Raw genomic sequence first — 15,562 nt, 5'->3', positions numbered from 1 at the left:
GGATGCAGAGCTGGGCAGAGAAGTGGCAGATAAAGTTCAATCTGGAAAAGTATACAGTGATACACTTTGGAAAATTAAACTTGAAGGTAGAGTAGAAGGTTAATGGCAGGATTCTTAGCAGTGTGGAGGAACAGAGAGATCTTAGGTTCCAAGTACATAGATCCCTCAAAGTTACTGTACAAGTTGATAGGATGGTTAAGAAGGCATATGTCGTAAACACAAAATAATCTGCAGGTGCTGGGGTCAAAGCAACACTCACAACACACTGGAGGAACTCAGCAGGTCGGGCAGCATCCATGGAAAAGATTGGTTCTGGCCCGAAACGTCGAGCGATCTTTTCCATGGATGCTGCCCGACCTGCGGAGTTCCTCCAGCGTGTTGTGAGTGAGGCATATGTCGTGTTGGCCCTCATTAACTGTGTGATTGAATTCAAGAGCTGTGAGATAATGTTGCAGCATCAGAAATCTCTAATTAGACCACGCTTGGAGTATTGTGTTCAGTTCTGGTTGCCTCATTGTGGAGTAAAAATGTGGAAGCTTTGGAGAGGGTGCAGAAGAGATTGAAGTAGAGGGCATGTCCTGTGAAGATAGGCAGAGTGAATTAGGGCTTTCCCTTTGGAGTGATGGAGAATGAGAGTTGATTTGATAGAGGCATAGACAGAGTGGTCAGCAACCATCTTTTACTCAGGGAAACAAAGGCCAATACCAGAGGACATCCATTTAAGGTGAACGGTGGAAAGTTTAGGGGAGTAGGGGAGTTGTCAGAGTAGGATTTTTTTTACACAGAAAGGGGTGGGTGCTTGGAATGTACTCCTGAGGGTGGCAATAGAATCTGATGCAATATGGAAATTTAGGGCATTCTTTGACAGGCACATGAATGTGAGAAAAAAGGAGGGTTCTGGGCTATGGAGGGAAGGACTAGATTAATCTTGGATGAGGTTTATATAGGTTGGCACACCGTTGTGAGCCAAAAGGCATGTACTGTGTAGTTGTGTTCTATATTCTATGTTTAAATTACTAATAATAGATCCCTTGTTAAGGTATCCAATATCATTAAGCTGTATAAATGAAGAACAGTGACAGCAATAAACATGAATATTTTGATTTTAAAATTAAATCATAAATTAATTTAACCTTGAAAATTCTGACATGAGAAGTATTAACTTTGTGAAGGCTTAATTAGAATTAAAGCGACAGCATAAATCCAAGTTTTCCTATTTTACAACATTTGCTCTCCCTTTCAATGAACTGCCCAGCCTAATTCATGAGTTTAATGAGTGTTAAATATACGGTTACAACATCAGAGCAAGAGTCAAGTTAAATTTTATAACTGTCAGGTTGGGCTCAAGATTTCAGATAATGTATCATTTCTTAATGCATGCATTACTAAATGACAATAAAAGAGGACTACATGTCTTCATAATCATAATTAAAAGTTATCAATTAGATATGGATTGTTTAGAATATGTCTTCTTTCGTCGAGTAATAAAGTGGCAAAATTTGCTTTCTTAAATTTATTTTAAAATGCATTAGAAACTAATGGGTCCAATGTAAGTGACCTGGAATCAGAAATTTTTAATATTGAGTGTTTTTTAAATGGTATCTTGCTATTAATTAGTATTCTTGTAAAAGTAGCAAGAATTGATGATTAAAGAAAAAACTTGGTTCTATAAACAACCAAGAAAGCTGATGAATTAGTGGAACAAGTATCATCCTGGAAGGTGATGTAAGTGATACCTCATCAAAATGCTGCAGAAAAATCTATTGATCTTCTCTTTCTTTTACTGTGTTTAAAGAAGAGGGGAGGTAGTGAACAACTCTGCTGAAGCTGAGACCCCACTTATAAAGATGAGGCTACATAAATCCAGCCCAGTTTCAGTGGTGCTGATTCATGGAGGAGCTAGCAATGTAATTTCTACCAGCCAAGTACATTACTTACAGGTGAGTGTTAAAGCATAATTAATGCCATATAAAACATGCGATTGACACTGACAATGGGATTTCAAGGTAGTAAATCTAACAATTGTGATTTTTACCTTATTCCACAAAACTGATAAGAACCCAATATATCTTTAATCATTATAGATTAGTGTCTGTACCAAATAAAACTGTGTATTAGGCTAATGTTCAACAAAAAGTTCCAATGATTCTAAAATAGTACATAAAGAAATTTAATAACAATGTATGCAGCAAAACTGACCGGGCATCTGGACATTTAACTAAGGTAGAACTTAGCAGCCTTTACCAAACAATGACATAGCATTTGTCTATTTTCGTTTATGGCAGCTTAAACCCTGCATCATTATATATAAAAAAAAGTTTCCATAGCTCTTATATTCACATTCTAATTACGGTTAGCAATTTGATTAATAATGATTATATCCATGTTAAATATCACAATTTTTGCCAGTGACCTTTAATCTTAAACACATGATCAGTGAAACATGTTAGTCAAAACTGAACGAGCTGTCACACCAGATGTTTTAGGAACCTAAATAACAATATTACTTTGGCTCTAAATTATTCCACATAAATCAGAAAGAATTTCAATACCCATTCTTTCAATTCACAGAAGTGTCTAAAGAACGGCAAGGCTGCAATCCAGTGGTCATTTTGCAATCAATAGAATGCACCACTTCATTTATTACCACTCCATTTATGTTGAGCTGTGAAAGGGAATTAACATGAAATTTACCCAGCTCAAAATTCCTCCACAGCTCTAGCAATTCTTTTTGCCAGCTGGTGATCAATCTGTTTGGACAAATGTGCAGTGGTAAAATACCATGAACATTTCAAATGTCGGGGCTGCAGTAGGATTAACTATTTCAGACTCAGGAACCTGGATCTGCATGTTGAAACTGGGGGGGGTGGGGGGGAGATCAATGACAGAGAGCGAATGTATTCAATAAGTAAATGTAATCTAACCCGCCTTGCTGTGAATTTGGGCCATTTACTGGGCCTGAACTGTTAGTTAATTGTCTAGTGCAAGATATGAAAGACGTGACTGGTCTTGGCACTAATCAGCTGGAATAGGCATTTTTTTGACCTCCCAACAAATGGGGATGGATGAATGCAAAAGGGCTAGTTTTATTTAGAGCACACAGTTACAGGTAAACTCATAATAATATCAAACCAGAAAAGATGTCTGCTTCAAGTCAACACAGCTCCATATTCCATTTTACATTAAAGTGTGGGAAATCTTGTTGTATGTCACTGCTTTAGAAGGATGATAGTTGCTTCTGGTTGTAACTTAGGCTCATTTTCTGGTGACCCCATTGGCAGCACAGAATGAAGGGGCTACAAATATTCCCAGCTCCTATCCAATACATTAGAGGGGAAAAGAAGGATCAGAAATTGGAGGGTATAGCTGAACTTTAATGAAGCAAGTTCATTTATTGTCTATGAATTCAGGCAAATGAAGGTTTATCTAATTTCTTTTAGCATTTTGTACTTGAAATAAAATGGGGATATATGTAGAAAAACCCAGTGTTGGTTTACATCATAAATGAACCCCAGTAATAAACCCTGAATTGGATAACTGGATATTGTGTAGTATGGATATGTGCTCAAACATAAGATATTCAGACAATTTTGGGAGTGACCAGTGTTGGTTACACACAAAATGCAATCTAAATCCTGCGCAAGTGTGAAAATAAAAGGAAAGTGAGGGGTGAAGTCTAATGATTCAAAATTCTGGAAGTATCGAGAGAGAAATAGATGCAATTAGATGGGGTGATTTCATTTGGAAGGCTGGAACAAACATGGTCTCAATTGCTCTGGTCTCAATTCCTTCTTTAATTTAAGAAGGAATTGTGTTTCTTAATTGTCAGTGGTCTGAGTAGCTGAAACAGTCATTGCAAACCGTATTAAGGCAGCAAAGTGGTTTCCTCGATCACTGGCCTGCACTGACCCTCACCACTGGTTGAGGAAGGCACTACTACCAGTTAAATAGCTGTGAACAGTGATTTCAAAACAATTGGATCTGCACAGGCTTATGCATTACAGATGTCTTAAAGTGGAACCAGTTGTCATGAAACTTGTCCTGGAACATACTGTAAATATTACAGGTCCTACTGCACTGGGGCTGGAAAGCAATACTGAAGCAACTTGCAGGAAGCAGATCAGCAGCATTGCAGTATAAATGCATGACTTGGAATTATATGGTTTATTAGATATCACCAGTTCAAATTCTCCTAAATGACTGAATGCAAAGAATCTTTATTTCAAACGTGATCTAAACACCAGGGATTTAATCCTTTCCTATCATTAGTTTCTCTCTCCATTTAATGTCTGCAAGTAACTATTTCTCATCTGTTTCTTATTGCTATAGTTAGAATACTCTTACACTGTAATGTGAACAAATGCATTTACCATGGTATATTTTGTTTCTAGTTAGGGTCTTTGAGTAAGTGATATCAAAGCAGGCTACCCTAATGAAATGGTCAACATCTGAGGAACAGAAATAGTATCATTATAGTCTTGCATTCTTATACATGAGATAGGGGAATCGTGAATCTCCGTTTTGACATTTCTTACCCTCAAAACACTTTTTAAAAAGACATTTAAAATTTGATTTTATTACCATTTCTGTTTCTTCCTCTACTGTTAGGAGAAAGCATGAAAATGCCTTTCCTGGATTGCCTGCAGACACTCATTATCTGGTTAGCTAACAGGTCTAATGGCTGGTCCAGTAAAAACAGCCAAATAGTGAGCAAAATGAACTAGATTTGTTGGAACATAGGTTCATAGGACCAAAGATCAATATTTTACTTTTGTTTCAGATGTTTTTTTCTGATCATCAGTCTTGACAAAGTAGGCATTATTGAAATGGCTGACATGGGCATCTCATTCTAAGTCATCCTGACAAGAGGTGTCTTCTTAATCAGCAGAAGTGTGTATTGTGCTCCCAAATATTTTGAGATATTTTATCACATCAAAAGCACAATATGAATATAAATTGCTCTTCTTCCTTGATAATATAGTAAAACTCTACTTTGTGGCTTGAAGGAAATAATTGAGAGAGGAAACCATAGATAGCGGACATACTCATATCTGGAAGACCTTCCTACGTGGCACACTAGATGGAGAACTATCATGCAGCATAATGTTCTTCAAGAACCGAGCTTCAACAGAAGTGAACAAGAGTTGTTCAATCATGCTGTAGAGATGGGTCCAGGTGGGAAGAGGGTTTGGGCAGGATGGTGATACAGCCAATCGTGCTGATGCCTCACAGCTGTTTTGATCTATGTTCAGTCCTGATCTTTGGAGCTGATGCAGGGATTTCACATGTTCTCCCTGTGACCACATGGGCTTTCTCTGAATGTTCCAGTTTACTCTCACTTCCCAATCACGTGGAAGTCGGTAGACTAATTGTCCCTCGTGCATTGGTGAACAGAAGAACCTGAGTAGAGTTGAAGGAAATGTGGAGAGAATAAGGTGGGATAGATGTGGGTAGGTGCTTTATGATCGGAGTGGACGATAGACTTGTTTCCATACCTTATATTAATACTGTAATTATGTGGAAGAGAGCCTTTTTAGTTAAATACAGCTAAAGCCATTCAGTTCTGTCCAATTGGCAAAAAAAAACATGGTTGTCAAGTCAGGAAAAAGCAAGATTCTGTGCCTATTTAAAAGGATTATAGGAATAAAATGTACCATAATATGAGAGGATTACAAGTTGTAAATTCTTAATGGAAATGAAATTGTGGCCACTTTTGTGTAGAAGGTTGATCAAAAATATATAATTTTGGAAATTTGCCCTATTTTTCTGCACACCAATTCCCTGATTTTGAGGAAGTAACTGCCCATAAGAGATACAAATTTCAGCTAAAACTGGCTGTAATTGTAGTTAAGACTTCATGATTACTGGTCCAGTGACATATGGTACTGCACCATGACAATTGAATTCAGATCAGTTCAATTCAGTTGTTATGACAGCTGTGCAAATTCAAAATGCTATGGCAGACATTTACAATTTGGCTTCTAGGATAATTAAATTGGTATTATTCTATCAGAGGAGTATTGGTGCAGAGTGGGCATGTCACTGGCTGTATAATATCAAATTATCATGAAAACTCACATGGATCAGAAGTGTCCTTCAAGGAAGGAAATTTTCTGCCTTTACCATGTCTGACTTACATGTGGCTCCCAATTTGGATTCTCTTAACCCCTTACAGCATGGAAACAGGTCCTTCTGCCCAACTTTTCCATGACAGCCATAAATACCCATCCAAGGTAATCCCATTTGACGGTGCATGGCCCATATCCTTCTAAACCTTTCCCATCCATGGATCTGCCCCACTGTTTCAAAAGTTTTATTGCTGCTGTCTAAACCACCTCCTCTGGCCCCTCATTCCACATACATTCTACCCTCTGGGTTAAAAAGCTACCCTTTGAAAGGATGTAATAAACTACTTCATTGTCAGATGCTTCCCAGGTCAGAGACATCCTTGGAGGAAGGTAAAAGTGCTGCCCTAAAAATGTTGTCGAAGATCTACCTCAATACTTTTAGTCAGGATAATAAGCTAAAATTATATCCAGCACCACTCTAATAACCTTAAAAATTATGGGAACGTCATGAGCTTGCACCCCCTTCCTTCCCAACTTGATGCCAACTGAGTAAACAGTAAAGCCACACGTGGATTAAACCGAGAGAAGTTTGAATGTTACTAATGATCCACAACATGAGCGTGATACAGTTGCTAGTGTCAGAATTCGGGGGGGGGGGTTAGTGTTGGTGGGGATAGCCAACTACATAATTACATTGTTATGCAAAGCACCTAATTCTTGACTGATACCTGTTTCCAACAGAACAAAGTGAAAGGAGAACCTACTTCATACTTTAAGCTGCCATCGTCAATGATGCAGTGTAATATACAGGCATGGAAATATAATATCTGTTTATGATAGTTTAGGTATGGTAAATTCTAATGGATCATGCTAATGGATCTGGTAAATAATATACTGTTGGAAATATTATGCCTACATAGAATAGACAATGTGCTGTTCTAATGGTTCCAATAAAAACATACTGGTCGTCTAATGTGCTCGATACTCCTATATGAAAAAGACAGTAAATTGAAGCGTAGCTTGTTATAAACCATGTGTATTTAATTAGAAATGCACTCATTACAGGTTTCATATTTCTACAATTAAAATTAATTAGCTCATGGAGTTTAAAATTTATATATAAAACACAGTAATCCAAATGACCTACCTGGTTTGTGTTCCTATGTAATTGTACGAAAGCTACACTGTGCAACTGGAACACAGTATTTCAGGCGCATAATAAATAAAACAACTTGGTCTGATCCCAATACGAATAACAAACATATTGTGCTGCTGAGGATATAGCACTGTTATGTGAATTAATGACACACTGTATTACTTAACATTCTTACATGCTGCAAATGAAAATACACTGTTACTTCAATCTGATAAAACACTATTAACATTTCTGAAATGATGCCAATGAACAGGGAAATCGAGTTACCTGTGGATGGAATAGGAAATTTGGAGTAGGCTTCATATACTTCTCCTTCAGTCCTTCAACTGGGTCAGAAAGTTTCCTTTTTTCCACTCTACTTTGACAAAATATGAACAAAATTGACAATATTAATCTTGGTTGGAATAAAGTAATGAGGAAACTAAATAGAGGACGGATTTCAATTTATGGCCTGAACTAACTAGTTAGTATCAGACAAAATGAAGCTTTATTCCTCCTGGGATCACTCCTGGGTCTGTAATTTTCTGTCAGTCTTGGCTTCAGATACAGTTAGTTGGAACAAGTGATAAATCTGTCATTGTGAGAGCATAAGGAGAAAGATTACAGCGGGTGAAATTTTGCTATGATCCGATTGGTTAATTCAGAGTTGTATTGTCAGAAGCAGGTAACAAGTTGCTTGTCCTTCTCTGCGATAAACTATTACCAACGTAAGTATGTAAGTATGGGAAAGACCACTATTTTGAAATAGGGAAGAAAAAGAAATTAAAATAAAGCTACTCAGTCATAAACCAGCATATCTTTAAAGATGCTTTTGGCAAGAGGAAGGCAAGATGACTGGATAGCTTAACAATGTAACTGTAAGGGGAGAAATTAACATGTACTATTACTTTAAATGATGGCAATAACATAATTTATCAAGTCCTGCTACATCCTATTGAAGTTTACAGCACTTATTAAAGGATAACATGGCAAGGAACTGTTTCACTGGGATAATTTTGTAAACAAGGAATAAGCATGAACAACTTGTATGTATCCAGGACAAAGAAGTGGGCAGGGGAAAAAAAATATTGCAGGCACGACCCACCCAGGAAACTGCCTTTTCCAAAAGCTCTCTTCCAGAAAGCATTATAGGGCTATGAAAACCAAAACTCCATGCCATTCTAATAGTTTCTTCCTCCAAGCGGTTCTGATCAACCATTCTAGTTAGGCTCCCCTCCACCCTCCTCTGTGTATTACCACATTCACTGCAAACACTTTAAATCATATTTTATAATGCTGTTTGCAAGGTAAATATATGCTGGTACCTATGTGTTTATACACATTTTATTCCTATCTATACATTAACCTCTAAGTTTACTATTATAAAGTTCTTTATTCTTTATAATTGTTGAATATTTTTGCTTTTTGTTGCACATGCAACACACCACAGTGAAAATAAAACCATTTTGCTACTTCAACAAGTTGGGAATATAAAGAATTTGAAAATATTGACAATTATAATGAAAATGAAGATTTGAAGGATGCATTCATTGTCAGCACTGTATGAAGGCAGCTCATTATCTACACTAGGTGTCTGCACTGGTTTTGCTCATTTACAGTCAATCAAAAGAACGCGCCAGCCTACACTGGATGAATTCCTCCGGTGATAACTATTAGGAACAAATACACATTTTTATATTCCATTTTAGTAGTATTTGTAGTGTTCTAATTTGTTCTGTTATTTATTTAAATGGATAAGTTGTTACTCAATTAAATTGTAGTTTATCTTTTGTGTACCATTTTAACTATTTCCATGAAATTTCAGCAAATAGGGGCAACTGCTTAATTGGGCCAAAATGTACTGGTGACAATGTGTCTCAATTATCCAGAATCCACTGTACATGTAAGTGTATTTGGTGAATAAAGTTGATCCTTGAAAAGGTGTGAATACCGTCAAGTTGGGTAGTGTGTAGTTTCGAAGAACACATTACATTACGGAAACATATTCTGAGGTCCGTTGCAAGAATCATGTGTACATGTGCCCTTAGCTCTAGATAAAATGCCAAGACAGAAGCAACATGTTGTCTTACCTGTATATTGGATCCATGAAGAAAGGTGTTGGTTTGGCATGCTGCAGAGAATGATCTGAGCTTTTGGCTTGTTCAATACTGGAGAGCCTTCGCTCCCCAAACACGTGATTCTTTCGGGGCTCTACCACAGTGCTTGCATTGGCCCGACTCCTGCTGCTCATGCTCAGGTCCAGAGGCTGCTCTTCACTTGCATAATGAGGACTCAGTGGCTTTAAGGTCACGGGTGGAATTGGCTTCTCCTCCTTGCGTTTGGTGGTGAGATCAAAGGGAGATTCGGAATTTGCATTCCTCAGCTTCTTCAGCTCACTGGGTGACTGGGGTTCTATTTTTAAGGGTACACCGCTTAAGTCTCTATCTGGAAATGGATACATTGGTTGAGAAAAGGCAGGGAAAAATTGGAAAGGGAACATGGAAGGGTATGGCAGGGGCCCTACTTTTTTGTCTTGCATGCCTACAAGTCCAGTAGAACCAAAGTACTTCTCAGCGATAGAAGCAATAGCCTTAATAGAGTCATTAACAGCTCCTGTCACTGCAATTTGTTCATCCAGTGGAGGAGATAAGAGTGAGTGGTTGGAAAATTCTCTCTTATTGTTGTTTGTGGGGATTGCTTTCTGAGGGCTATTTGCACTCTCTGCTGTAGTTTTGCCATTTTCTTTGTTTTTCTCTTTGTCACTTTCAATGTCGCTTTCCAGATCAGATCCAGAGGTCGTCTCTAAGTCACTGCCACTGGGTGTACTGACATCATCGAGGTCACTGCTTTCTGATTGGTCACTGGTTTTACCCCGTGGCTTCTCCTGAGAAGTCTTCTCAGATGGGACCCCCAGGGGCCGAACTTCATCTGAAGGAGACTGCCGACTTGCTGCTTTCAAAGCGTCCGGTGTGTTAGGCAGCATCTGGGATGATGGCAACAACTGGCTTTGGTGTTTGGTGTTGTGCTCATTGCTTGACAGCCCTTTTACTGGTGAGCTTGCAGGTATCAACTGAGGCCTGTGGTAAAGCCCTGAGGGAAACAGACCAGGAAAGCTAAATGGAAAGCCAGGGGCTGCTGGGAAAGTTAGTCCAGCCGGGTGCCTATTTGCACCAAAATAGTCAGCAAGGCCAGGATTGCTATGATTCAAGTTCACCAAACTGGACTTCTCCAAATTTGGAGCATTTGCAAGGGTAATGCCTTGACCAAATAAGCCCCCTGTGGTGAAATGGTTCTTCCCCTCACAAAATCGTCTATGCTTGTTTAATGACGAGGTCGTGCTGAACATCTGACCACAGTCCTTGCACTTGATCTGTGTTCTGCAATCCGCATGCATTCTTTTATGGCGGCACAGGTTAGAGAACTGTGTGTATGATTTGTGACAAACTTCACCTGCAGATGAAAAAAAATGGAAACATGTTAATCACCACACAACTCTACAGCTGTAGCAGTGTGAACATTGAAATGTTTAGAGCATCCCCTCCACAAAGATTATCTGCTAATGATGTGAGCAATTCAGTGAAATATACATAGTGGTATCCCAACAACTTTACTTGCTAGCCTGATGGTCCATCATATCCTACACATCCTGAAAAATTCCTGATAAAATATCACATTTATAACTTAAACATGTTGTTTCATTGTAACTAGGAAACCCAAGATTTGCTCCTTTTGTAAACCCTGATAAAAATACTGTTCCATTTTAATATTGGATGGGTGATGGATTTAGGTAGAATAACCAAGATAAATATAGCATTAATGACTGAATTCTATGAGAAGTTGTAAGTGGAAAATGAAACACTTTAATTTCAAATTCACTGCCGGCATCAAATGGCAGAGTCAAATGCGGAGTACACTTCCTCAGCAATCCACTTGACATTTAATGGCTTCTAAGGAGCATGAGTATTTAAATTTAAATTGATTCATGTTAAGGCTGGTTTTCATGCTCTCCATTCCCACTGGAAACTGAACCAAAATGACAAGTTTATTTTAGGTATAATTGAGAGAACCTCCAAGAAGACTACAACCTTGTCATTGGGTTTGAAGGCTTGCGTGCATCAATGACCCAGAGAGTGGTGTTGGCTGGAGTCAGGGCTTTATGTTTTGGCTGTTGGTAGGGTCACCCATGCCAAACAGACCAAAGAGTAGAGGACAGATTAAGAGTGTTCCACCACTCCTCCAGGTTTGGGGGTTCAGCTCAAGGCTAACAAACCTGACTGATAAAACAAAATTGTAACGGTAACAGCAATGAAGAATCCTTCTACTCTGAGTGTGAAGGTATTCCTGAATCTCCACCCTGAACCTGCATGACTGATAGTGGTGAAAATCGAGAGGAAGCTACTGACATAATGAAGGAAGCCCTGAACACCCAGAGACGGAGGACCTTCATTGCTGCCCTAAACACCAGCGCCATTACAGGCAGTGAGTAAGTAACTGAGAGGAATCAAAAGTATCTAGTACCACTGGGTTTTAAAAAAATCAACACTTGCACTTTGTTAAACAGCCTCAGATCAACCCAGAGCACCTTACACTGATACGGTTTTTTTGATGAGTAGACAGTATGGTAATATAGAAATTCAGCAGCTACTTTGAACTGAGCAAATTCAAATCAGAAGAAGTGTGGTATTGTCTATGTAATCTTCTGTGAAGGTAATGCCAGAGATATATACATTGGCTAAGAAACCAGGGACAACTCTCTTTCTCTTCAATGCTTCAGTACTTTTCACATCATTTTCAGATAGGGGTTCCCAATGCAGGGTCCACAGATCCCACGATTAATGGTAGGGGTCATAGAACATAGAATAGTACAGCACAATACAGGCCCTTCAGCCCACAATGTTGTGCCGACCCTCAAACCCTGCCTCCCATATAAGCCCCCACCTTAAATTCCTCCATATACCTGTCTAGTAGTCCCTTAAACTTCACTAGTGTATCTGCCTCCACCACTGACTCAGGCAGTGCATTCCACGCACCAACCACTCTCTGAGTAAAAAACCTTCCTCTAATATCCCCCTTGAACTTCCCACCCTTTACCTTAAAGCCATGTCCTCTTGTATTCAGCAGTGGTGCCCTGGGGAAGAGGCACTGACTATCCACTCTATCTATTCCTCTTATTATCTTGTACAGCTCTATCATGTCTCCTCTCATCCTCCTTCTCTCCAAAGAGTAAAGCCCTAGCTCCCTTAATCTCCCTTATCCCATGGAATAAAAAAGGTTGGGAATCTCTGGTCCAAGAGGACAAACAGAACAATGGCTTGATACTTCACCTAAAGTATAATGCCATGGCTGCAATGTACCGTATTGGACCCAAGTCCCTGAGTTGGTAGATTTCATCCAGTGCACCACCCAATTCCTAGCAGCTCTAAACGTGAGATTTTAACCCATTTCTGGTATGCATTTTTAAAAGTCATTTTCTCTATTTGGGTGAAGTTGAAACTCCCATTCTACTCAGTATATGCCTGTATCCGTATATACCAGCAGTTACTGTAGTGGTGAATTACATGGTTTAGCCTGTTTGAATCATTTGATGGTGTTCTTGTGCAGGCTTTGTTTGATTTGAGCAGATCAGCTTGGAGGTCATTAAGTCTAATTGTATGGCCAAGATTTCAACTAATGCTGTTGCCTAAGGAAAGTTATATATAAGGCAATGACTTTTCCCTTCTATGCATGTGAAACTGGCTAATTGGAACAGTTACAGCAGTACTTTGCTCTGAATTCCCATTATGCAGTAAAGTACAGTTTTTGAATGGAACCAGATGTTATTCTTCTAAGAACACTGGAGCCTCAGATGGTATCTTGGGATCTGCACTTGTTAATAATGAATTGTTGCTGTAGTCATACTCATCCTTTGCACATCAAAGCAGGAAAACAATGGGTATTGAGTGCTCTGAATGACTTGTCAACAACTTTTTTTTAACATTTGTAAAAGACTGACAAAGTATCACAATGCAATGATCCCATCGCTATTTTAAGCAGAAAAGAAGGAAGCTCAATTGAATGTATCCCATCCTGCACTCCAAGTTCCCATGGTCCTACAATCACGTCCTCTACTTCCCCTCTTACTGTTCCTGATGGTAGCCTTCCTGCATTTGAATGTTTCTCTAACCTTAGCCATTCACATTAAACACTACAAGATAAATAGAAAGCACTGAAGTGTTTCAATAATGCCAATGATACACTGAAGTGGGTTGCGAAATGTTATGTACCTTCCATTAAAGCATTACTTCCTATCTTCTGATGACCATTACAGAGCAAACTATTAATAAACTCCACAGTTACATAACATTGCTTCCCCTTGCCTGATTGTTCAAGCTAAATATCTGCACTTTGCAAAAGATTGTCAACAACATGAAAGTTAAGTTATTAATCAATGATACTGAACTAAGTTGATTAATGTAACTGCTGGTATATATGGAAACAGCCGTATACTGCGTGGAATTGGAGTTCGAACTCAACCATTATTGACAGATTGACCTTTGATAACAGACTTCTGAAATGAGTTAAAATATTGTGTAAGATGATAAAAGCCTGGAACACGTGGCTTGTAATGTGTGAAAGCAACCCATTGGGTGCATACTGAGTCTCCGTATAATAAGTGTAGATACTTTTCCTGGTTTTAATAGTTCCTGCATAAAAGCCAAAAACATTTCATCACAATGCTATTGAAACAATTTTTAAAGTAATGGACCATAACCCAAACACATAATGATTCTGTTCTATAGCGTATAGTACTGGTGCAATTTTGGAACAAATTTTACTCCTCATTTCCTTTCCATATGCAAGGAGTGCATGTAAAGCTGGTTAGCATCTGGACTGGGAACATCCTACTTAACTTGAGTGTGAAGAAAGGAGTTTAGACATTACATTTACCATTTAAATTTTAATGGTTAATGTTAAATGTGGTGGAAATTGCAAAAGATGACCAATTAAATGCAGAGGCTGGTGGAACAGAAGATGTTTAATTGACAGTAAACTGATACTTCTCTCACAGTAAAATGTGAAATTACCTGGTTGACTCTGGCCTCACACTATAAGAGATACTCCCTTTATCTTACCTATCACTCCCCACCCTCTACAACTTATAGCTAACTTGTTTTCTCTTCCAGATCTGAGAAAGGATCTGATATTTCACTGTATCTTTCCACAAATGCTGCCCAAATTGCTAAATGGTTCTAGTGGCTTCTATGATTAGAGCCATAGAACATTACAGCACAGAAACAGGCCTTTTGGCCCTTCTTGGCTGTGCTGAACCATTTTTCTGCTTAGTCTCACTGACTTGCACACCGACCATATCCCTCCATACACCTATCATCCATGTACCTGTCCAAGTTTTTCTTAAATGTTAAAAGTGAGCCCACATTTACCACTTCATCTGGCAGCTCATTCCACACTCCCACCACTCTCTGTGTGAAGAAGCCCCCCCAATGTTCCCTTTAAACTTTTCCCCCTTCACCCTTAACCCATGTCCTCTGGTTTTTTTCTCCCCTAGCCTCAGTGAAAAAAGCCTGCTTGCATTCACTCTATCTATACCCATCATAATTTTATCTCCCCTCATTCTTCTACGCTCCAGGGAATAAAGTCCTAACCTATTCAAACTTTCTCTGTAACTCAGTTTCTCAAGTTCCAGCAACATCCTTGTAAACCTTCTCTGCACTCTTTCAACTTTATTAATATCCTTCCTGTAATTTGGTGACCAAAACTGTACACAGTACTCCAAATTCGACCTCACCAATGCCTTATACAACCTCACCATAAATTCCAACTCTTATACTCAATACTTTGATTTATAAAGGCCAATGTACTAAAAGCTCTTTACGACCTTATCTACCTGTGACGCCACTTTTAGGGAACTTTGTATCTGTATTCCCAGATCCCTCTGTTCTACTGCACTCCTCAGTGCCCTACCATTTACCTTGTATGTTCTACCTTGGTTTGTCCTTCCAAAGTGCAATACCTCATACTTGTCTGTATTAAACTCCATCTGCCATTTTTATTATTAATATTAATATTATTCTTTCTTGATTCCAAATTGATACTCTGAAATTTAGGAAACAGAGATAATGCTTGTGAAATACACAACATTAACCATTGATCATTAACTTAAAATTCTAAAGTACAATACTGTAAAACAAAAGCTCTTGATTAATTAAATTAATTGGCATTAAAATGAAAGCTTGGCCAGAGCAAACTTATGTCTTTTCCCAATGTACTTGCCTATTTTCTTATACATCCAGTCACAGAGATTTTAAAAATAAAGACTATGATTAAAAAGTGAATATATTCCTGTTTTAGACATGTTTTA

At 38.5% G+C, this 15,562-nt stretch overlaps 1 protein-coding gene across 12 annotated transcripts in view; it reads right to left on the bottom strand.

Moving 5' to 3' along the window:
* mecom (MDS1 and EVI1 complex locus) overlaps positions 1–15,562 on the bottom strand; it is an 810,949-nt gene that overhangs the window by 45,950 nt on the left and 749,437 nt on the right. For 6 of the 12 annotated variants that reach the window (XM_072255092.1, XM_072255099.1, XM_072255095.1 and 3 more), the window contains 2 exons: positions 9,294–10,653; positions 7,492–7,582 (listed from right to left, as the gene is read on the bottom strand). In XM_072255092.1, the coding sequence (XP_072111193.1) occupies positions 7,492–7,582; positions 9,294–10,653 (1,451 nt within the window). The remainder of the gene's footprint in view (positions 1–7,491; positions 7,583–9,293; positions 10,654–15,562) is intronic. The other 6 variants (XM_072255094.1, XM_072255100.1, XM_072255096.1 and 3 more) reach the window with 1 other exon arrangement.

Source organism: Mobula birostris, chromosome 4, assembly GCF_030028105.1.
Source record: "Mobula birostris isolate sMobBir1 chromosome 4, sMobBir1.hap1, whole genome shotgun sequence".
NCBI lineage: Eukaryota > Metazoa > Chordata > Chondrichthyes > Myliobatiformes > Myliobatidae > Mobula > Mobula birostris.
This window is presented reverse-complemented; position numbering and strand designations above follow the sequence as displayed.